Source organism: Python bivittatus, unplaced genomic scaffold (assembly GCF_059951505.1).
Source record: "Python bivittatus isolate LINGU-HERP-01145 unplaced genomic scaffold, Pbiv_v1 ctg000590_np1212, whole genome shotgun sequence".
Taxonomy (NCBI): domain Eukaryota; kingdom Metazoa; phylum Chordata; class Lepidosauria; order Squamata; family Pythonidae; genus Python; species Python bivittatus.
The window spans coordinates 28,935,600-28,959,350 of NW_028277086.1; the positions used below are offsets into that span (position 1 = coordinate 28,935,600).

Consider the following 23,751-nt stretch of genomic DNA (forward strand, 5'->3'; position numbering starts at 1 on the left):
AGGGGGGTGGGGAGGAAACAGTCTCCCTCCTGTTCATTTTCCCGTCCTCTTAATCTCCTGGGTTTGCACATGTCTTTGTGGGCAGGGATGAGAACCTGACCTCTAAACCCTTGTTAATAGAATATTGGGTTTGTTTTTATTATGCAACCCACTTTCAGGACAATCCTTCTTTATTTGACTTCCAATTGCCTTGGCTTGGCAAACCTCTCTCTCTCTTTTCCCCACCCCACCTTTTCCCCCTCTGTTTAAAAATAAGCCACTGCTATCGAATGTGATCTTGAGTTAAAGTCAGCTGCGCCATTTTAAGAAATTTAAACATTGCTCAAGTTTTGAGCTCAGAACAATCAGAAACAGGACCAAGCTTTATGTGGCTCTCCCCCTTTTTTATGGGGATGCTTTCACTCTTGATGAATAATGGTGGTTGCTCCATGGTGAAAGAAACTCCACATTTACACATTCACACTGTTGTCTTTATTCCTTTACATTTCCCAAGGTTGTTCTTGGATTCAGTTGGTCCTGGAACGTTCTGGCTCAAATTGTCCCAAATTACAAATATTACCAGGATGATTCACAGCAGATTTCTGTAGTTTCGCTCTGTCACATTCACCAAATGTAGTTTGAGAAGTGTTAACTATAGATTGCAATGGCAGCCATTTCTGCTTTTTCTGTGAAGAATGGGAGCCAGCAAAAGAAATATCTGATAGAGTTCAACCTGGGGTGGCAATAGGTTACCTGCAGGTTGCATGGTATCATCTCCCCTACGGCTCTGGCATAGTCCCAGGACCTTGTAGGGTTGCTGCTAACTTCAGTAGTAAATTCCGCCAACACATTTCAGTGATAACCACTCATAGATGTAATGGTATGTGGGAGTGACCTTGGGAGACAGGGCAAAGAGATGGAGCCAAGGGAACAGTCAGATGAAAGGCAGCTTAGCCTGCAGCAGGAATGTGGATGGGGCAAGAGGCTCAGAAGAGATTCTCCCTAGTTTCATGGGCTGAAAAGGGGACGTTGGGGGCAGGGGGAGAGAAATATACTTTCAGACTTGCAAGATTCTGTTAATGTAACCTTACAATAAAGTAGAATTAGTTCATCTGGCCATGTTTCTTGTCTGGTCTACCTTGCAAGGCTGACAATTAGCTAGGTATAAGATTTAAACTAGTAACTTGAATAGATTTAGAGTTTGAAAAAAGAACTTGATCAATGAAATATAACCAGGATAGTAATTGTATATGTTTAAGATGTAAGATTCATAGATGAATTTTAGATAAACATTTTGGAATTGATCAATTTGTTTTAAATTGCATCTGTTTCATTTTTCAGGTAGCCTACCATGATAAAAACGGGCTGTTTGTTGGTTTTTAATACAAATAATGGTTTGGAACTGTTTATCTTCAATTTTAAGAAAAAATATGGGAGACAACTGGCTAGCTGCTGCTGAAGGCAGGAGATTTATTTATTCTTGTATGTAAATTATAACATTTTTTCTCCTTACATTAACTGTTCCTCTCTGAACCAACACAAAAGTTATTCTTGTGCCATCTATTTTCCTTTGCCTTTCATTTGAGAAAGAAATTCTTGAGGCTGCCTTTATGGAACCAGATCACCTAGCCTGTATTCCCCAGATTGGCGGAAGCTGTAGAATGGATTTGTCCAGCTGGAGGAGCCCAGATTTTTCATTTAGGACATTGGGAGAGATAGGGATGGTATCTAAACCATTAGGAGAGGCCCAGGTTGGGAAAAATTGCTATAGACCTGCTAGCAACAATTCTGTACGCATACATATCAGTATCTACAGTATCACCAACTGATTTGGATGCAAGTATGTAAGTCATAGGATTTACGTTTTGACGTCACAATGCAATTTTCATCACTTGGACCCCTATGAATGCCTATGGTCATCGATGCTAATAATCAAACTTAAAGGTTTAGATTAACAAGCTTATGTTCTACCACTGAGCTATATCACTTTTTTGTTGTATAGATAGATTTACTCTTCCATCGTGAAATTTTTTTTTTTTTTTTACTTGAAGGGTAATGACGACAAATGTAGTGTTGTGGTTAAAGTTTTTGATCAGATTATTGGAAACCCAGGTTCAAATCCTGCTCAGTTAAATTGCTCTGTACCTTTATGGGACTGTTGTGAGACATAAAAAAATGGAAAGAATTGGAGTACTGTGTATATATTTTGAGTTCCAAGAGAAAAATGGGATGTGAATAAAACAAATAACTCTTTTCACAGATAAGTGTTCACCTGAACTCCCACTACAATCTTTCAAAGGTATCTTTTGCGGCCCAATGGAACAGAATTGACTTTGGAGAAATGTATGACTAATGTTATTCCCACATTGATTTAAGTGGGAGGACACTTTAATCTATATAGAACTTGTGGGTCAGAGGGATAGGTGGCCCAGAGCTCAACTGATTTAGAGCAGAGCAATGTGTAAATCAAGTATGGTATTCAAGTCTTTGATGTAAGCAACAACTGAAGAGCTTGAAATCAGCATGTGTGAGAGAGAGATTAACTTCTCCATATTATAATGTTGCAAAGTCAGTCACTTGTTTCCTCAGTGGCAGAAAAAGATAGTCCTGAAATGGAGAGGCATGTTTTGCCCTTAGTCAGTAACCCACTGGAGTTTTTGTGCACTTGTCCATCAAAGCTGGCAGGCTTATGACACTGGGAAATCATGAGTGTCCTTCAGCTGCTTGGCTGGCTTCAGATCATGAATCTTCTGTAGAGAACCCAGACCGGGTGTCAAAAGGAGGGAGATGGAAAGCATTTCTTTAGCAACCCCCTGGAATAACCTTCTTCTGAAGAACTAGAGGAAGTAAAGAAAGCAAGCGTTATGTGGGTGTATGTTAGGATGGAAAAAATGGGTCTGCTTTACCAATAGAGCTAGGATTTGGGGAAAGTTTTATCCATTCTGCCTGCTCCAATCATTTTTCCATTGGTTGTGCAATGGAATTTCATATAATCTTATGAGTTAGGAAGGGAAGGGAAGGGAATGACCTGAAAGCTTGCAAGTATACCATATTTCTCTGAAATATTTATTCTCATTTAAATGCTGTGTAATGTGGTTTGGCAACTGTATTAAGGATCTGTGGTCTTCTTTGCAAGTTTCATGGAGAAAAGTGAATGTTTATTGAACCAGATGTGCTATGAAAGTCTATGCATGTTTACTCAGAAGTTAAATTTTGCTGTGGTGATTAGGGCTAACTTAAGGGTGCTTAACATCACAACCCAAATCTCTTATGTACATACATTTTGTGTTCTTTTATGGACTGAGTCACATAATTGCTGTGTTGCTGAAGTTTCTTCTTGATGCTACCTGACTTGTTTGCCACGAGAAACTATCAGTTTTGCATTATACATAAATTTACCTTGGCGTGCATTGACAAACCCTGGAGAATGAACAGCTTTTGCTTTATGCAGGAGTAATATAACTTTGTCATCCTATCAATACCATCGTACTCACAAAAGACATTACTGTCAGAAAGACCTTAGGAACGGCTCCATCTGTAAAAGACACAAAATGAAGTTGAAGATAATTTCATTTGGTTATGGCTGGTCTTGCATAGCTGGAAATACCAAAGGGGTACCTCCAAAATCCTCACAGGTACCTTCTGCGCAGCAATGCAATTTCCCCCTTTCTAGGGGAAATTTTTAGTTTCCTAGACAAAAAGCCAAATCATACTTTTAATGGAAGAGATATGGATTGCAAAGGTAGCATCATGAGACAGAGTAAATTTAAGATAGAACTGCTAGTATGGCTTTTGTATGTAAAATTGGAGTCCATCCATCATCATCATCTTGTTACTTTGCCTCAGTAAGCATAATCGGTTAGGCAATCCCTGGTAGACTGTGCACTTCAAACTAATATTTAATCCGACTATAACTGGTTGTAAGAACAGCATCACTTTATATAGCATTGATCACATAGCTGACAATGATTCTTTTCATATATAAAAATGTTTTATTGAAGTAGTAGATGTTGTGCAAGTTGTATCTCAGGCTCAACTGGAGTGTTACTGGTCAAGATGTTATGGTGTAAAAGCAATTCATAGAATCGATGGCTGAAACCCAAGCACTGGCTGACAACCAGGCAGAAGGAAGAGGCTTTGTGCCCATACAGCACCAGAAAAGATCTGAGCCCATCACACATCTATTCTTCTCACCGGATTCTATGTCAATGTAGCTTTTATTTATTTATTTTTTTAATCCTTCCTTGACTGGACAGTACTTATTTATCTGATCATTTTAAATACTGAACTACACTTTAGACATGACCACCTCTGTGGGTGAAGCCTGGGGCAATTGCCCTATTATCCCCTCCCCACTTTTAAAGAAAGGCCCTGTTCGTGCTGTATGCACATTTTACTGGAACTAATTTTCAAAGCGATATGATTGCAGTGGGGAAGGGAAGGAAGGACTTTTCAGCAGAGCAATGAATTAATCATCTTGCTCTAGCAGGTTGCTAAAGAACAAGCAGTGACAGCTGCAAGAAGATATTCAAAAGTTTGGAATGCTAAAAGCTGACCCAGCTGGGGCAGATTAGCAAAATGTGGGGAGGTGAGGCAGTCAAAGGTGCACCATAAATTATTTTTATTACATGCAGGGTAGCATGGCAACTTATTGTACTCTCCTTTTGTGGCAGATACAGGCAGCTAGGAGACTAAGAACTCTTCATCCTTACGTGTTTGATCGAAGGATACTATCCTGTTTTTCTTCCTTCCTCCTCTGCTCACCCAGAGCAGATTCTTCTACCTTGAATTCTTGTCTGACAAACTGGGAATTTTTCTCCTGAGACACCTGCATGCTGAAAAAAGCTTTGTCTGTTCTGTTTTGGCTTGCCAGGCAGCTGTTCAAGGCAGAGCAGCGTTAAAAATGGGCCATTTTAATTTGACCTAATGAAATACAGTACAGGGAGTCAAGTTGCATAAGAAGTGTAACTTGTTTTTTTCAGCCTAATAAAATGCTGGGCTACTGCTTATCAGCCCAACAAGAAAGGGGCAAATAGAGGAATGAGGCTGTGTTTATTTAGTAGTTAACAGATATTCCAGCCTAATTATGCATTAACGTTTATAGCAAGCTTTAAATGACCAAGAATGACAAACGGCTGACTTGATCTGGACTGGTTTCACACTTAGTGAAAATAATGGAAATCAGTACACTTAATTGCTGCTGGCTTATGGTATGGATTGATTGATCAATTATAAAATATGCAATACTTGCACTAATCCCAGTCTGTTGCCAGTAATAATGTGTTGCATTTCCCAAAAAGGGATCAACAGAGATAGCTGTTGAAAGAAAGAATTCACTGCACTGGCCATTACAAATAAACCTTAAGCTTTTCTTTCTAAAACTACACAGGATAGGAGCAGACAAAACCAAAAACAAAGCAAATCCTTGGATTACAAAAGGGCAGAAACCAATGCATGAGGAAATCCCCTAGGACTACAGCAGAGAACACTTTCCCTTGTGAATACAGGAAATACCTGGTTCCCCCCACCCTTTTTTAAAAAAAATGCCTTTTTTTCTTAAGAAGGCTATCACCAGTGATGCAGTCAGGCTGCTAAGCAGAGCAAGAGTACTGTAGGAAATTTTTGCTAAGATTTCAGTTTCCTACCATTTTAGATTTACTCTACACAAATGGTTGGGTAAGCCTAAAACACAATTAATCTTTTTTTTTTTTTTAAAGAACTCTTGCTACCATACTCGGAAAAAAAGGATATCTCAGTTCACTCATGTGCACAATGTAATCCCACCCTGTTATGCAGAAATAAACAATAAGCATGGTCCCTGGATACTGGTAGGTTATTTACTCCTGAGGTAGAGTATGGAACTTACCTGATTAATGTAGATGCTTCCCCTATATAAGGGATTCTTGCTAACCTTTTTTTAATCTTAAAGGGGCTACATGAATTCCAGGGGCATTCACAGAAAGGGTAGTCAAAAAGTCAGCATGGCAGCCACAACAGTGTGATTGATGCTCTACACCAGTGTTTCTCAACCTTGCCCACTTGAAGAGGGGTGGACCTCCACCCCTCTTCAAGTGGCCAAGGTTGAGAAACACTGCTCTACACCTTTTTTATGCGCCAGCGGGGTTTTGATCACATGGTTGCTGCTGCTGCTGCTACTGTAACTCTTTTGACCTCCACCCTGCAAATATCCTTGATGAATTTGTAAGCGATTCAAGTTGGGAGACCACAAAAATATTTAATAAATAATGCATTCTTGGCTCTGACATAAACCTTGGCTCTTCCTTTCAGAGTTTTACAACTACGAATATGGAATTGTACATTTGTTGTAGACATGGGTATCACAAATATATAATCTGTGGGGAGCAACTGGGGGAATTTGCTCTGTGCTCCACTGAAGCAAGGATGTGACTCTGGCCCTACCATGTTGCTCACTGGTGTCCATACAAGCATCACCGTTTGCAGAGGGGTGTGGCACCGCACAATGACACACCTGCTCTGGACCCCCCCCCCCAAATCCTCCAGGTAGCCTTGCTGTAAGCCCAAAAAACACAAAACAAACAAAAAACCCTCAACCAAACAGCACAGTGACAAATGTTTTCAAAATAAGAAGCCAGAAAACCTGCATTGCTATAATCATATTTAAAATTGCCAACTGGGTTTCACAGCTAAATAATTTTGTGTTACAGATGATCTCACTTACCTGAAATTAAAAATATATTCATAAATACAACTGTGTCAGATTCACATTAGCTTGTAGGGCAAGAGTAGTTTCTGCTGATGACATAGAAGCAATTAAACAAGTTGCTACTAGTTTTAGCCTGTTCAGTTCCTAGCAGATCAATGCATATATGTGTATTAGGCCATTAACATTTGTAATTACTTCTGAAACAGCCAAATAAACATTTCAAATATATAAAAAGCTTGATAATAGTATAACAGAGAGAGATTTTTAGAAAAGGAAATAGATCAGAATCAAGAAGAGCTATTCTTCCATTTTCTCATTTGTGGTTTAAAAACTGTTAGATTTCCAGTATCAAAGATTCCTTTGGTTTTCAAGATACGGTAGGTGATCTAGTTTTAACATGCATGCCCTGACTTGGCTCCATTCCTTTGAATTAACAGGATATAAGGTTTACATTCAGGAATCAGTATAACGTCATGTCAGCTTAAATCCTATTTTTGTTATAGAGGTACCTTTACCATAATTTGTTTGACGTGTGATTTCCACCCTAGCCTTGCGTATTTGCTCTTACAGTCTATACCAGTGTTTCTCAACTTTAGCAACTTCAAGACACGTGGACTTCAACTTCCAGAATGCCCCAGCCAGAATTCTGGGAGTCAAAGTCCACATAGCTTCAAGTTGCCAAGGTTGAGAAACTAAATTCTGCCTCTGCTTATGAATCAAATTCTACTTTTCTTTTTAAGTACAAAAATAAGTTCCTCTGAAAAATGCCAATAACTATAGCCATCAAGGACTTTCATTGGGGGGGGGGCTCCCAATAGTCAGTATGGCAGCTGTGAAACCTTGTCTCTTTTTTATGTGTGTTGTGTGTGTGACACACCTACAAAGGGGACATCATGCAGCCACAGATGTTATCTTGATTGTAGATGCCCTAATAGCCATGGACAGTTGGACAAACTTTACCGTAGCTATCATTCTGGCTTGCATTCCACCTCGTTCACTATCAGATTTTAATCTTTTAAAAATGTTTTAGTCTGCTTTAGGATATGCCTACCTGTTTAGCAATAAAGGACCAACATTTCTTTTTAAAGTTTTTCCCTTCCACTTTTGGATATACTTGCTTTTTTAGACCTAGAAGCCCTTTTTAGCTTGTCTGAAGCCAAAAAATTCAGGATGATAAGACACATGAAGAGAAGATCAAACAATGAAAGGGGTAAAAAATGATACACTGAAAATACTTTCATCAATACATTTCATATATTTTCTGCATGCAAACAGCAATAAAAATTACATTTCATGGCAAAGCTGTCTCCCAGGCAAATAAGCACAATTACAAGGGAGTAAATTCTATTGAACACAGTAGGAAATAAGTTTTATTAAACAGTTCTCCAATACACATGCAAAGGAATGCAATGAAAAGTACAGTTTACAGATTGTGCTAAGCCATGCTTTATTTTTAAATGGTTAATTGAATAAACCTTAATTGGCTAGCTTCACAGAAGACATTAAGCTATAAATCTGTTTGCTCTTTCATAATAGCTGGGTTTGTACAATTTGCTAAAGCAAAACCTGAATATTTAAGCTCACTGGATATTGACAATGTCCCACCAAGAAGTAAAGGAAGGATTGTACTTAGAGAATACAGATAGTCCTTTTTTAGTGACTGCAATTGGTTCTAGCGAAATGGTCACTAAGTGAGATGGCTGCTAAGCGAACCTCACGACTGTGTGTGAGAGAGAACCACACTGCGAAGATCACTGGTTGCTGCCGTCTCATTCAGATAAAGTTATCTCATACAGTGTCCTGTGCCTGTCCTGTTTTGTTCTGTTCCCTTTTTTTGCCTCCTTGAAGGGCAGAGATTGCTTAAACAAGCTATCTCTTCCTGAGCTGCTTTTCTCAGCAGTGCAACCAGTCCTAAAAAGTGCTAACCCCAAGTTAATCTCAGCTCTATGACCTTAATTAGTTGATTAGAATTCTCCAGTGGGCTACAGCTGCTGCCTGAAACTGACCAGACCTTAATCAGTTTCACATGGAAAGCTTTTCTTGTAAATGTGTGCATTGGTTGGAAAATGAATTTTTTTATTACCATTTATTACCATTGTAGTTGCGAATGGTCTTTATCCGAGGCAGCTGCTAAACGAGGACTACCTGTATCATGTATTCCCAATTTGCGGACAACAACTGGCTGACATCACTTAGGGGTGGGCAATTTGTGGCCCTTCCAATGTTGGATTATAATTCTCATAATTCTTGAACATTGGTCATGCTGTCTGGGATTGGTAAGAGTTGGAAATCCAACATCATCTGGATGCTCATGTTTTCCCAGATCTGTATAAAGATTTGAGGTAATAAGACTTGAAAAAATGTCTGCTGAACTGAATATAGAGTAGAATTGGAAGGATAATTGGTATGATTCATTGGTCTGATAAATCTGAACTTGATTTTTCCAGATTGGTATCCTCCTGTAGGTTTGCTGTACTGTTAGTCAGCATGACTGGGAATTCTAGAAATTGTGATCCCAGCACTTCTGGAAGACAATGAATTGGGGAAAGCTGAGCCACACAGACAGAAAAGCTAACGTGCTGGGAGTTCTCCCTGTGAAGATGAAGAAGATGCCACTCTGGGTTCCCACCATATACCTTACTGTTTTTCTTTTCCCTTTAAAAAACATATTAAACAGGAATCTCATACTGCAAAGAAAGTCCCAGTCTTAGCATGATTTTTATTTCCAAGATTGTCCTTTAGTCTCACATGGATCCTGTGGGTCTCCTAGAAAATCAAAATGGCAAGTGAAGGCGGTGGCATGCATAAATATTGTGCCATTCTGCCCTCCCCACAAGATAAAATCAAACCAGAGAACAGAAGCTAGGGCTACCCCAGCAAGGTTGTGAACCTCCAGGCATTATTAGGTGGTAATTAACAAGAAATGAGCTCTGCATCTCTTTGTTACCACCTAGTGATCAGCTGGAGTTTTGCAGCCCAAATACAGTACAGGTAGTCCTCGCTTACCAACTGCCTCATGCAGTGACCGTTCAAAGTTATAACAATGCTAAATAAATTACTTTGTGACCAATCCTCGCATTTACCACCATCGCATCCCGCAGTCACGAGACTGCCATTTGCGTGCTTTGCAACCAGCTTGCCACAAGCAGAGTTAATAGAGAAGGCGAAAGTAAAATCATAAGTTGCAGTCATGTCTCACTTAGCAACTGAATTGCTGATCACAATTGTGGTTGCTAAGTGAAGACTACCTATAGTTCCATAGGAAGCATGGAGGTGGTAAAGGGAACAGCAAGAAGCTGGGTTACTAGTCTGCTTTCTGATAAATGAGCATTTTGTGATTGGTCACACCTGACATACCAGCCATTTTATAAACAGCCAATTCCCTTCCCCATGGCAGCCATTTTGCAAAAGTGCCCATGATATACTTTCAAAACTCCAAATGAGCAACCCCATCCCAAAAGTTTGGAGACCCCCAACATACATAGCATTAATTATAGGTCACATAAGTGAATATTCCCCTATGAGTATGTACATATCATAGTCCCTGCATATCCAAAACTCGTATTCTATCTAGCAAGAACATTCCAGACTTGCTAATGTCTCTTTTGCCTTTCTTCCTGTGGTCAGCACTAGTTTTAGCTTCAGCAGGACACCCAGTTCTTTTATTTTTAAAAAAGTCAGAATATGAAACTTTTTCCTAAGCATTCTAGCACAAGGAAGTCTGAAAATTTGTCTGCACCTTTAATCATGTTAACAACAAAGACTATTTTTCTCTTCTGGACCTCAGTCTTTGCTTGCCTGTGCTGGGGAAACATGCTTTTTTCTCTCCGTGGAGCAGGGAAGGGAAACTAGGGGTTGGATCAGCTTTTTTACAGTCCTCTAGGAAGTGATCTCTCAGCTGTTGCTGTATCCACACATCTCCCCAGAAAGGCAGTGGCTCCAGCTAATTAGCACACGTGATGGGAATAGGAAACAAAAGCCCAAACAATGGTAGCGTGGGAACACAGCATGAACAACAATTACACCACTCCTAAAATAAATAAATAAATCCAACAATAGGCTATAACCTGCAAGTCAATAATTTGGGAATAATATTGCAAGCTTTGATTGGATTGTTGCTCCAGCCTTACTGCCTTATACAACAGAGTCAGTAAGGCAAAGTGGAGTTGCTCTTTGTCCAGTAATGGGTCTGTCATCTCTATTTTTAACTCTGGGTGGGGTAGCTGTACCCCTGAAGGAGCAGGTCCTTGACTTTGGAGGGTCCTCCTGGACTCAGCTACTGCTAGATGGGCAGGTGGAGGTCATGGCCAGGTAAGGCATTGCCTAGCTTCAGCTGGTGCACTAGTTGGAAGGTGACTTGGAATGAAAGGCCCTGCCAATGGTGACTTATGCCTTCCCCACTGTGTGTCTAGGTTACCGCACTGCATTTTATATGGTGATGCCTTTGAAGACCACTCAGAAACTGCATTAATCCGAAGTGCAGCGAGTCTGCTATTGACCAGGGAGAACAATGGTACACAAGGGCCACTTGTAATTAAGTAAATGCAAGAACATTCCTCTACTCACAACTTCACCAAAATTCTCCTCTTAACAGAAATTTTGAAAGCAAATTCATATTGAACAAAACTTATAGAAAAAGATGGAGATTTTTTTTCCCTGCATGGCCCTGCTTTATTTTGGTTTATTACAAGCTGTAATATTTTTCTCTGGTTTTTTTTTTGAAAAAGATATTTCTGGTTTTTTACATGTTGTTTCTAGCTTCACCTAGGCAATGAAGAGTTGCCTACCTCCTATTGTCTGCAGCAGAAATGTGGGTACCAGTCAGTGATGTGGGGAACATCAGCAGCCCAAGGGAGAACAACAGGTTAACAGAAGATCTTCAGTGCTCTTCTGCTGAGGAGAAAAATGTTTGCAAGAGAAATACGTTTTCAAAGTTAATTTTGCATACTTGCAACAGCAAAGGTCAACAGTGGTGGGCTTCCTTTCCAGGATGCCTTAAAACATCCCCCTCTCTTTTCAGTGTTATTTTGACTGAGTCATAAAACAGCCTCCTGGAGGAGGAAATAGAAAAGGACAGGAAATGCATCCAAAAATAAACATTGACCTCCAATGTTGGCTAAGTAAATGACACTTTCAGGGCTGACCCTGCGCTTCCCGGAAAACAGTTCAGCAGCCTTATTAGCTGTGAACCCCAAACAATTGAGCTTCCCCTGAAGGTTTAGGTAGCAGTTTCTATATCTAAGGAGCGTAAGGAGAACTGGAACAACAGGGGGGTGGGAAATGGGCCAATCCCTCAAATCTGCTGCATTCAGACAGTTTTTAGCTTCTGAAACTACTCTTTGGGGATATGAGCACCATATGGGAAAGAAATCTGTCAGGCCTGAACATCTGATCTTGCTTAGGCCCAAAACTCAAGATCAGAAGGACAAGTTTAAAGGACTTTTAAACACTATAGCAGCCATTCCCAACTTGCATCTCCTTGGATATGTTGGGCTATAGCTCCCCCCTCTCTGTTAGCATGGCCATTGGTCAGTCATAAAGACTGGGAATGAGAGAAAATATGGTTTATCAGGCTATTTTGCAGATATTTTCATTTCTGTCTATCATGGTATAGAACACAATTACAGTAGGCAAAAGTAGGCATCAGACTAAGATCTAGCAAAATGGCCTGTAGGTTCCAGGGAACAATTCCCTTCAGCACCATAGCTAATTCAGTTGCAAGTACTTATACCAACATGCCTAGATATTGTCTCCATAAATTCCTTCTGAAGTTCCTACAAGAAGCCTAAAAGAATCTCATAGGTCTTTTAGGTCAATCAGAGCACAAAGCATAGAAAGCAGATGTGTTCTTGGTAAAATCATTCTATGTAATTTCCATTTAACACATATTTTTATGAGCATATGTACATATGGATTTCTACTTTGTCAGCTTTTGGGTGCTAACATACAGCCACTGGTAGCAGAAGATGGACATTACATGACACAGATCTTTAACTGTGTGGCTGTATAGGTGGGTCAATCTTAATTTTCACTTTCTCCACAAGAAAAGCAGCAAGTGCTGGATTTCCAATTTGCTGCTCATGATCAATAGCTCATCTTTAGAAGCTGATCTATATTAGGTGTTCTTAGATCATTATTCAGATCTGTGAGGATTATGATGCACTTCTGATGATTTGGGGCCAGCTCAGATTACAATTAGTTCACTCAGTGTAGCCGATTCTACTCCCCTCTCAGCCTATATCCACACCCCTCATAATTTACAAATAGAGAAGAAGTAGATGGTCTGCATTATGAAAGGACTGTTTCAGCTACATTGATTGCACATTTTATAATATTTTAATACAGAATATTATATATATTATAATATATATATTGTATAATATATATAAAATAATGTAATATAATTTGTAATATTGCACGTTCAGCCACATTTATTACACATTTGGCGAGTGGCATTTGTATGGGCGAACGGACTCCAACGAAGAGCACTGCCTGACGTTACCGCCACAAAACGACGGACGCGCATCTATTAACGGCGCCTCAGGCAACGCGAGCTAGCTAGGGCTACAGCCTGAATTTCGCAAATGCTGCTGAACCTGCAAGGAACTCGTCAGAAATTACCCCTCGCAAACGGCAGGCCCGGAGGCGAGAGGATTCGGAGTTGCCAAACGCTGGCTCGGCCCGCCCCCGGTTCGGCGCAGAGCCGCGGCGCTTTGTGAACCCGGCGGTATTGCGCAGGGCAGCCACAGCCGGCGGCCCGAGTGCCATCGCCGCTCCACCCCGCGCCCAGGGGAGGTTCACACGCGGCAGCCGCCGCTCATGCACGCCCCGCTCAGCGCCGTCGCCGCCGCCAGCCCCGCTTGGCCGCCAGCCGGGTACAGAGCAACTTTCCCACGGCCGCCCAGCCACGCGTGTGGCTCTGCGAGCGCCCAACTGGCCTCCTGCCCAGCCAATTGCAGAAACGAGGGGGAGGACAGCGGCTCCGAGCCCGGCCGTGTAGCCAATCCGAACCCTGTCAGCCAATCGGAATCAGCAGCAGGAGCGGGCGTGTCACTGAGTGACTTTCGGGTCAGCGGGGATTGGCCAGCGCCGGCAAGGTTCAGCCAATCAGAGGAGGCGGGAGAGCGAATGGCTACACAGAAGTCGTATGCGGCCGGGAGCGCCTGGCGCGCCTCTCTGACTGCCCGCCCCTCCCTCGGGTAAGAGGCGAAGCGTGGGAACGGGATGGGGGAGACGGAGCCAGAGGGAGCGCGGCGGCGGCTGCAACGAGCGCGTTGAGCTGGCACCAGGGAATCGCCACCCACTCGCTCATTCACACGGGCGGGAAGCGGAATTCTCCCCCATCTTTCTGTTTGGGCTGGCATCTGGAGGATCCGGCATGAAGCGGGCGCACCCGGACTACAGCTCCTCCGACAGTGAGCTGGACGAACCCATCGAAGTGGAGAAGGAGAGCGCGGACGAGAACGGGTGAGGGCGCCGGGAGATCGGGAAAAACGGGTCGCGTGCGGTAGGCAGGCAGGCAGGCAGGCAGGCAGGCAGGCTCGCTCCCCGGCCCTTCGAGCTGCGGCGGCGGCGCATTGGCTTCAGGGTTGCCTGTGGCGTGGAGGCTGCTGTGACATCTCGGCTCCGGGAAGGCGACGCCAAATACCCGCTGTAGGCATGCGGAAGACGCCTCCCCCGCTCTGATCATAAAGCGAAAGTTTCGATCTTATGCCCACTTGCCTAAATCCCGCCGAACCCAGAGAAACTTACTTACGAATAAGCCGGTTTCGAATCGGGCACCGCTACTCACTAGAAAGCTTGCACTGGATTGAGTAGGATTTATTTCTGAATGAACTTAATCTCTGAAGCGAGAAACAGGGAAGGGGCAGTCAGAGCTGCCTGTGCGCCCAGGTTCACTTGGAAGGGATGGCCGAGGAGGAGCACTCTGCACGTGCTTGAGGCAATCTCTCCCGGTCTTAACACTTTTCCAAAGACTTTGACTGCCGTCCTATACATACTTGTTGGCACAGGACTGGCTCTAGCAAATCTTGGCACCCAAAGCAGGAAGAAGTGGACGGTTTGGGTGGAAACCAAACTTGCCGCTGGTGTTTTGTTGGGCACCACAGTTACCTGGAAATAACATTAGCCTCCATTCTGCACCCAGTTGCACCCCTGCATGTGCCCCTAGTCATTCCTGGGGGTGGGAATTGTGTCCCATCAGCCCCTTTTCTGTTTTGGATCTGTACTGACTTCTTCCTTCTCTTGCTGTTTATAGAAACTTGAGCTCTGCTCCAGGTTCAATGTCTCCAAACACCACTTCCCAGATCTTGGCTAGGAAGAGACGCAGAGGCGTAAGTTCTTTCCCCCCTGAACTGCTCTGATATGTCAAAAATTACCCCCCTCCCTCCCCCCGCCCCGCCCCGGCTCAGCATTGCCTCTAGGAAAAAAATTCATCCTTTCCTTTCAGATTATTGAGAAGCGTCGCCGTGATCGGATCAACAATAGCCTATCTGAGCTGAGGAGGCTTGTGCCTAGCGCTTTTGAAAAGCAGGTAATTTTGAGGGAGTTCAATGCTGCAATTTAGACTTGCTGTCTTATTCTCTGTCTTTCTTTGTGCTTGGCTGGAGCCCAACTGGCTTGCACTGACATTGTTCTTGACTTTCTTAGGGCTCTGCCAAATTGGAGAAAGCTGAAATCTTGCAGATGACAGTAGATCATCTGAAAATGTTGCACACAGCAGGAGGGAAAGGTAAGATCTCATAGGTAGCAGTTGTGTAGAAGGACTGTGTTGGCAGTTGCTTATAAGAACTGAAGACCAACCGTATCAGCTGGAAGCTGAGACTGAGAAGGGTAGCTGTGTTTTCCCAAGTGGAAATCCTTATATTGTCTAAGCAACACTATTGTGTTTGTGGGAGCTCAGAGATTTGCAGAAGTACAACAATACCTTTTGTTTGGAAAGGGGTTGATGGGAGAACTCCAAAAGGCTGGTGAGAATAGAGCATGCTCGGTGGACAGAGTGCTGACTTGGGGGCTAGGAGGGGGGAGAGAATGCAAAACTCACTAGTGGAAATTGAAAATGGAATGGTATCTTCTTGAAAAGACCACTAGCAACTGGAGCCTTGAAAAGGAAAAGCCACATGGCAGCATTTTATAGTGTGGTTATTTAGTACTATATTATGTAGTACAATAGGGCTACTTCAACATAAGATGATGAGAGTCTCAACTGAAACATATGCAATGTTTTTCACTTAACAAGTGAAATATTCTGCATATTTACACTGTTCAGTGGCTGTAAGTCCCATTGAGCGATTTCAATTTAATATGCATATGTGTATTGTTTCTCCTGTCCTGCAATATCTAACGACTTATTAGGACCAAAGGCACTTTAGGTAAATTGTATGGTTTCTGTATCTTTCTTGGTTATGTTTTAGGTAGGGGCAAGTGACAAAACAAGTGTTATGATGTAATGATGCAAGTCCCATGACTTACACACTTGGATCTACTGTTCGGATGCAAGAGTGGGATTTGCAATGTGATGTCTTAACACGCATTTTGTCATTTTTGTGTCATTGTAGTTTGAATTAGATGCCTGTATTTTAAGTTTTGATAATGAAGCTCAAGCTCAGATACTTTGGTCACCTAATACGAAGAGAGGACTCTTTGGAAAGGACCCTGATGCCGGGAAAGGTTGAAGGCAAAAGGAGAAGAGGACGGCAGAGGATGAGATGGTTAGATAGCATCACTGAAGCAATGAGCATGAAACTGAGCAAACTCAGGGAGGCAGTGAAGGACAGGAAGGCCTGGCGCAATATGGTTCATGGGGTCATGAAGAGTTGGACACGACTTAACGACTGAACAACAACAATTTTAAGTTACTTCTGGGCTGATAACTGCTACGGTTTTATCCTGTGAGTTTCCTAATGGGCCCAGAAAACAGGATACAGATATAATAGATTTGCAGTTGCATATCATGGAAGAGTATGGATACAAGAAAGTGGTGTAATTTCTTAACAATAATGTCCTCTTTACTGATGCATCCTTGTAATAAGCTGGTGTACAACAGTGCAATTTATAGGCTGCATGGAGAGTACTCTTATTAAAAATCAGAGTTGTTGTTCCAGAGTGTTCAGATCAGCTTCCCTCATTTGGCAACTTCCAGAAATGTGGGAATAAAATTTCCATACTGGTTAGAATATGGGAATTGTAACCCAACTTATTTGAGGGTCTAGATTGTGGATTATAAGCAGTGATTGCATTTTTTGTTGACCGTATTCCAAATGTTTGTTAATGATATTGTGAGAATAACCAGTTTATTGTGGTTTTCTGAAGATAAGATTGCAGATGCAATCTTATGCAGAGTTACTTGAGGCCCATTTAGTAGAGTGAGGCTGGGATTGGACTACACATTAAGTTAAAGTGTGATTTCCTAGATTACGGTCCGGTGGGTTGTGTGAGCCCAAGGGATAGGGATAATTCAGTAAACCATGATTAACTAAACTATTAGTGTGCTGGGTGAACTCATGTTGGGCTTACTCATTTCTGAGTAAACATGGGTGATAAAAATGCATGCTATTCAAAGTTCACTTACTTGGAAGAAAGATTCATTGAGATCAATGGTACTTTCTTCTGAGCAGATATGTTTGGGACTGCATTAAGATACAGATTAAGTCCCAATCTTGAGTTCCATCATCACTTAATTAGAAACTTTTAGGCCCTGACTGCTTCTGTTCCTTAGCTTTGATTTGTGGCTTACTAAAAACGCACTAAGTTGCAGGATAATTTTAAAAAATGAAAGAAGGTCATGTGCCATTTTTAAATCACAGTAATATTCACAATGTTCCTATAAAGCAATGTTATTATCTTCCAGCCACCTCTATAGGTGGATATCTATTCTGCTAATGAGTTTTATGTCTGTGGAGATTTAAGTTGGATTCAGGGTTGAAAATAAGAGAAACAGAGAAGAGGCAGATGAGTTTCATAGTTCAGGAACAAACTAAGTGCTTAGCCCATAATAGGGCCCAAGTTAATTTCTTAGTATGTCCAATAATATAACGTTGTTTGCGAACAAGTGTTCTGATTTAGCACAAGGCAGCCATACATTAACACACACATTCCATAGTTCCAAGTGGGGTGTGTTTTTCTTTGCTGTCTATAGTTTCATATTCTAGGCACAATTACAACATAATTGTTAAAATGTATTATTACTTGACCTCCATGACAGTCTGATTGACACTTCTATTGGTTGTGGGTAAAAGGCCTCTACAAGACATGACGCAGCACATCTGGATGCAGTCTCGGGACTCGTTTGTTTCAGTGGACAGTAGTTCCTGCAATTTTGTTCTGATTTTTAATGGTATTTTATTTAGGGGAAGCGATTGCTACTTGACTGAAGTAAATGGCCAAGAGACAAATGATCCTGTGCATACATTGTTCTAAGCTGAATACGATGTGTTAAGGTTTGGGCATAATGCAATATGGGAAGCCAGCTATTCTGGCTTATTAATCAAACTGTAGTTAAAACAAAGCCACAGACTAGTGTTACATATGAACCCAGCCAATGGATGGGGACCCATTCTAAAGACCTCCTTCTTTAATCCTTTCTTCTAGGCTATTTTGACGCTCATGCTCTCGCGATGGACTACCGGAGCCTAGGTTTTCGTGAGTGTTTGGCTGAAGTAGCCCGCTACCTTAGCATTATAGAGGGGCTGGACAGCTCTGATCCCCTCCGTGTCCGCCTTGTATCTCACCTGAATAATTACGCCTCTCAACGGGAAGTGGCAAGTAGCTCACACAGTGGGCTTGGACAGATTCCTTGGGGCAGTGCCTTTGGACATCACCCTCACATCTCCCATCCTTTACTGCTGCCTCAGAATGGGCGTACCGCTTCAAATGGCACAGCAGCTTCTTCGGAAGGCCATCACCAGAGCCGAAACGTGCCTCCCCATGCTGAGTCATCTTCACTGAGAGTGCCCCCTAATGGCACCATTGGACCAGTGCTCCCTGTGGTCACTTCTGCTTCTAAACTCTCCCCTCCCTTGCTTTCTTCCATGGCCTCCTTATCCGCATTCCCCTTTTCTTTTGGTTCGTTCCACCTATTGTCTCCTAATGCTCTCAGCCCACCTGCATCAGCACAGCCAGCCAGCCTGGGCAAACCCTACAGACCGTGGGGGACTGAGATTGGAGCCTTTTGAGAACTAGAGTTGTGTGTGTGTGTGTATGAGACTGTAAATGTCCATCTGAACTCTGGAGCTTCCAACTTCAGTTTGAACACTTTTAACACTTTGATGTAAAAGGTACAGTTTCAGTTTTAACAGAATTTGTACAAAAAAAGTGTTTCTCTTCTTCTCTTCCTCATCATTTATTCTAGCAGACTGAATGCAGAGGTTTATCCAAATCTTTAAATCATAATAGATATTAATTTTAATGAATTATGCTGACTACTTTATTATGTTAGTCATATTTTCAAGTGATCCCATTTGTCTGAGAACACTGGATTAAAAAAACCCTAGAATTTCTGTCTATGTTTTATTTTTTTTCAGTGACAGGACTTTAACACACATGTTGCTCTGAGTTTTACTGTATTTCTGAGATGTTTTTAAAATGGAAAATATTTTGTTAGCTATGTTCTGACTTCTATATCTCTGAACAAAACCATTGACAAATCAGATGAAGTCACTGTTTCAAAATAAGTGAATTGTTGGTTTCTTCTAGTTCCCAGTACAACCCTTACTTTGAGTTTTTTTGTGCTAAATTATATCACTTTTCATGGGAACAAAATTCTGCAAGAGTCATAAAAAGTTTATAGACTGAAGTTTTAACTCTCTGCCCATTTTCTGCTTCTGCAATTAAGGCCATTAAATGCAGTCAGAGTTGCTGCCTAAGTTCAAATAATTTATTTCCCATTGGATTTAGTGTGCCATTTATTCAATGATCTCAGTTGGAATTAAGATCTCTAATTTAATCTGAATCCATTTCAGTTGCCTTCCTAGTTTTTAAAGACAGAGTCTTTAACATTAAAGTTTCTTCAAGCTGGGTTTTTGAGAAAGAGACCTGCTGGTGCTGCATTACGAATGTCCTATTTCCCATTTACTTATGAAAATATCTTAATCAGATGCTCCAGCTAGGATTGCTAGATTTCAATCCAGTGATCTAATGGTTAGTTGAGATTGGTATCTACTTCATCAGTTAAGTGTGAATAATTTAGATAGCATCTCACTCCATATGTTTATTTTTAACGTGCTGATAAAGCAGGACATGAGGTCATTCCAGTAGCTTTTTCCTGTTCTTCCCAAATTCCTTTTGCCTGTCTCATTTCTTTCACTAAACTTGGAAATGGAATCCTACTTATGACTCCCCAAAACAAGATGGTTTGATGAACAGGGGAGAACTCACAGCTACTTTGTCTCCTGCTTCACTAGTGTAAAAAAACACAAACTCTGTATTACAGTATGTCATATACACTCTCAGATGTAACCATGGAAACCATGCAAGGATACTATGGTGTTGGGTTCTCTTCAATAGGCAAACTGATCTCACCTTGGAAGAGATACAAGAAGAAATAGGGGGTTCCACTGGCAGTTTTGGTCCTACTGGTGATCAGAGAAAGTTGGATACTACCAGTTGTAAATGTAATCATTCCTGAAAAAAATAGGGAAAGGTATAAGACATTACTAGCAAATGTTCAAAAAGTTAAAGGCTTTCCTTAATATCTCGGTGGTTCAGAACTGAAGCTTTATTCAGTAGTGTTTTAGGACTTCCCATGTTTAGAGTTCATGGTTCTTAATTTATACATTTAGTGTTCCAAAACGTTATCTTGAGTTTCAAAATTTCCTTTCAGTCCATGACAAAACTATAGAGGAAATATGACATTTCTGCATTTAAAAGTACAAGCAAGCTGAATACTGTGAATAATTTAAAAGTATTATTATTTGTTTAAAGCTGTATAATTTATCCTTTTCACATAACTGAAGCTTTTGCATCATAGAATTTGAGAATTTTACTGTGGGATCCACAAAGTGGATGAACATTGATTAACAACTTCAACAAAAATGGTTACTATACTGCAGATACTTTTTTCTGTATGAAATGTATTCACTAAACTTGGAGAAAGGAGATAAACAAAATAAAACTGAGGATCTTATAAAAGGATTCCCTCAGTTTGGAAAGGACTCTTGTATATATTTTGGGCTGGTTTTATAATCTATTGTGTTCCTTAAAGACACTCAACAGTTCCACCAAATTGGACTTGAATACTTTTGTATCTGTGTTGTGCCTAAATAAAAGAATAAGAACAATCAAGTTGAATGGGAGGTTTGTCTAATTAGACAAGAATTTTTTTTTTCAACCAGTTACACCATAACTGTAATTTGTTTGAGGTTACCTTAAATGTTTAGTTCATTGTAGTGCATTATTTTCTATTGCATTCTGTGCACTGATTTTTCCAGACCTTCCAAAGAAAGTATGCATCATGAACTATTTTTCAAGACATTTGATCGTTTATGCACTAAATCAGTGTTTCTCAACCTTGGCAACTTTAAGATGTGAGGACTTCAACTCCCAGAATTCCCCAGCCAGCCATGCACATATCTTAAAATTGCCAAGGTTGAGAAACACTGTACTAGATGGTGCTTTTAATGTGTTTGGTTAAGGCATGTATTTAATGTGAGTTCCCTACAATAACAATTTCTTTTTTACAGACTGCACATTAAATAGTGTAAACTCTATATCAAATGAGTTCAGCTTTTTAGTAGTGGGGACTGTAGTTAAATAAAGTGTTTGTGTGTGAGGACTATTGCAGTAGGCAAGGCAATAATGCAAAATTTTCAGCTGTTATGGTTAAAGAGGACTCAGTGTGTAAAAAGTGTGGGTGGGTGTTCTGAGTTGCTTCTGCTATTTGTGTAATGCAAGGACTTGTTTACTTAAACTTGTACAGTATTGGCAAAGGAGTAGGCACAGAAATCATGAGTGGGGAAGAAAGATGTGATTTTACTTCTATAACTTTAATTAACTTTAATTATTTTGCTATATATTACTATTTTACTATAACTTTAATGAATTTTACTTCTATAACTTTAATGAATGTATGAAAAGAAATTGTAGATGAAATTATTTGACTCCTAGAAGCATTTGGAGCCAGTTTGGGGTAGAAACCGGGTGACTATGAGTTCTAGTCTGCTCTAGGCATGAAGCCATCTGGGTGACCTTGGCCCAGTCACTCCCTTTCAGTCCTAGGAAGGAGGCAATGGCAAACCACTTCCAAAATCTTGCCAAGAAAACTGCAGGGACTTGTCCAGACAGTCACCAGGAGTCTACAATGACTCGAAGGAGCGCATACACACACACAGAAGCATTTGACAATGTTCAGTATTAGTGAGTCCATGGTAGATTAGAAATTATGCCAATCATTGTTAGGCAAGAATTACAAACTCCTTTTTAAAATAATGTCTTTTGTTCCCTTTACAAGTTGCCTGAAAGAATTGAACAAGTATAGTGTATAATTCAACTCTGAAATGAGCTACATATTGACTTTTTCTTTGAGTGTAATAAGTCATGGCAATACCTGGACTTTTAGAGAATGAACTGATTATCTTAATTCAGCAGGACTTCTAAGGATTTTTAAAAATTGTTTAATAAATATTGGCCTACTATATCTACAATACATTACTAAAAATGAGTTTCTGGGCCCAGGCACTGCCAAGGTTGCTAGTATTTAATTCAAATGAAATTCTATTATTTTAAAGACTGGGTGGGAAATATTTCAGGGGATGGAGGCTACAACTAATTTTCCAAACTTCTGAAGGGTTGAAGGCGGTCATCTGATGATGCTGTGATGTCACCAGAAGGAGCAATCTATGCCCCTCTTTTTTTTGCCCATCTTTTTTAAAGATGGAGATGTTAGTGGGAGACTTCCAAGAAGGAAACCACTTCCTTTTCACCTGAAAATTTCCCAAACTAGAAAAATGGGCAAAAAATCACGTAACTGAAATTTTGCGATTTTGTTGCCAAATTTCAGTACAAAGGGGGTTCTGAGGAGCAGGGCACACCCCTCAAGCCACACTTTGCCTCTCCTTGCTTTAAGAATAGCACAACTGGATGAAGAAACCAAGAATACTATATTGAGTTGTAACCAGCACTGCAACTTATCTTTGCTGATCTGTCGTGTAAACTGGTTGAAAATGCTTTTACATAATTGTGAAAGAATCCCAATCTGCTACAATAATTAAAAACTGAAGCACGGTAAAATGAAAATCCCACTGCAGCAGTGTGTCTGAAGTCATTTTTAAAAGTATGTTTGCCTTTACAGGTAGTACTTGTTTACTGCCCACAATTGGGACTGGCAACTTGGTCACTAAGTGATGTGGTCACTAAGTGGAAAATCATGTGACTGCAACTGTGCTTATGATTTTACTTCAGCTTTCCTTTTTTCCCACTCCCCCACCCTTTGGAATGCTTGTCCTGGTGCTGGGATAATTAGCAAGAAGGGAATTAATGTTTGTATTTACATTCATTGGAGAGGAAGGGATTACAAGAGAGTAAGCAGGCACACAATGGGGAATACACATGGAAAGGAATGTGATAGTGCCAGCTGTTTGCCTAGCATGCTTGGTTCTAGGAACCACGAATGCACTAGACAAATAGCTGGTGTTAGCGCATTCCTTTCCATCTGTATTGCCCATTGTGTGCACCTGGTTACTCTCTTGTAATTCCTTCTCCAATCTCTCTGCTCTGCGGGGGTGGGGGGTGGGGGTGGAAATGGGCTAGGCATAGGAGAGAGTGCCTAAAGCAAGGTTCCTCAACCTTGACGACTTGAAGATGTGTGGACTTCAACTCCCAGAATTCAAAAGTCCACCCATCTTCAAGTCGCCAAGGCTCAGGAACCCTGGCCTAAAGGGATCTCTTGTTTAAGCAATCTCTCTGCTCTGCGAGTGGGGAAAAATAGAGTCAGGCACAGGACAACGCATACTAACAACTGTAATGCTGAACATGTGACTGAGAGAGAGACACTGAAGGTCATAAATGTGTGCCTTGGTCGCAAAGTTATTTTTTCAGCACAATCTGGTTACTGCATGAGGCAGTCGGTAAGCAAGGTCTACCTGTAATTAAAA

General features: G+C 41.1%; 1 protein-coding gene and 1 long non-coding RNA gene across 2 annotated transcripts; one reads left to right on the forward strand and one right to left on the reverse strand.

The window, feature by feature from the left end:
• Positions 1 to 1,009: 1,009 nt before the first annotated feature.
• Positions 1,010 to 11,543, reverse strand: LOC112542464 (uncharacterized). Its single transcript, XR_003086212.2, has 3 exons — positions 11,452 to 11,543; positions 3,474 to 3,514; positions 1,010 to 2,816 (listed from the first exon to the last, which is right to left on the reverse strand). It is a non-coding gene; the product is annotated as an uncharacterized LOC112542464 (long non-coding RNA).
• Positions 11,544 to 13,880: 2,337 nt separating this feature from the next.
• HEY1 (hes related family bHLH transcription factor with YRPW motif 1) lies at positions 13,881 to 22,771 on the forward strand. The gene is made up of 5 exons (XM_007441796.4): positions 13,881 to 14,131; positions 14,922 to 14,997; positions 15,114 to 15,197; positions 15,314 to 15,395; positions 18,254 to 22,771. The coding sequence occupies exons 1-5, from the start codon at positions 14,043 to 14,045 to the stop codon at positions 18,835 to 18,837; spliced, it is 915 nt and encodes a 304-aa protein (XP_007441858.1). The 5' UTR covers positions 13,881 to 14,042; the 3' UTR covers positions 18,838 to 22,771.
• Positions 22,772 to 23,751: the final 980 nt, after the last annotated feature.

What these genes read in the sequence shown, in the direction of transcription:
- HEY1 (XM_007441796.4), top strand. Translation starts at nt 14,043, where the DNA reads ATGAAGCGGGCGCACCCGGACTACAGCTCCTCCGACAGTGAGCTGGAC. An exon ending in GAGAGCGCGGACGAGAACGG is followed by an intron (nt 14,132 to 14,921) that starts GTGAGGGCGCCG and finishes TGCTGTTTATAG; the next exon opens with AAACTTGAGCTCTGCTCCAG. An exon ending in CTAGCGCTTTTGAAAAGCAG is followed by an intron (nt 15,198 to 15,313) that starts GTAATTTTGAGG and finishes TGACTTTCTTAG; the next exon opens with GGCTCTGCCAAATTGGAGAA.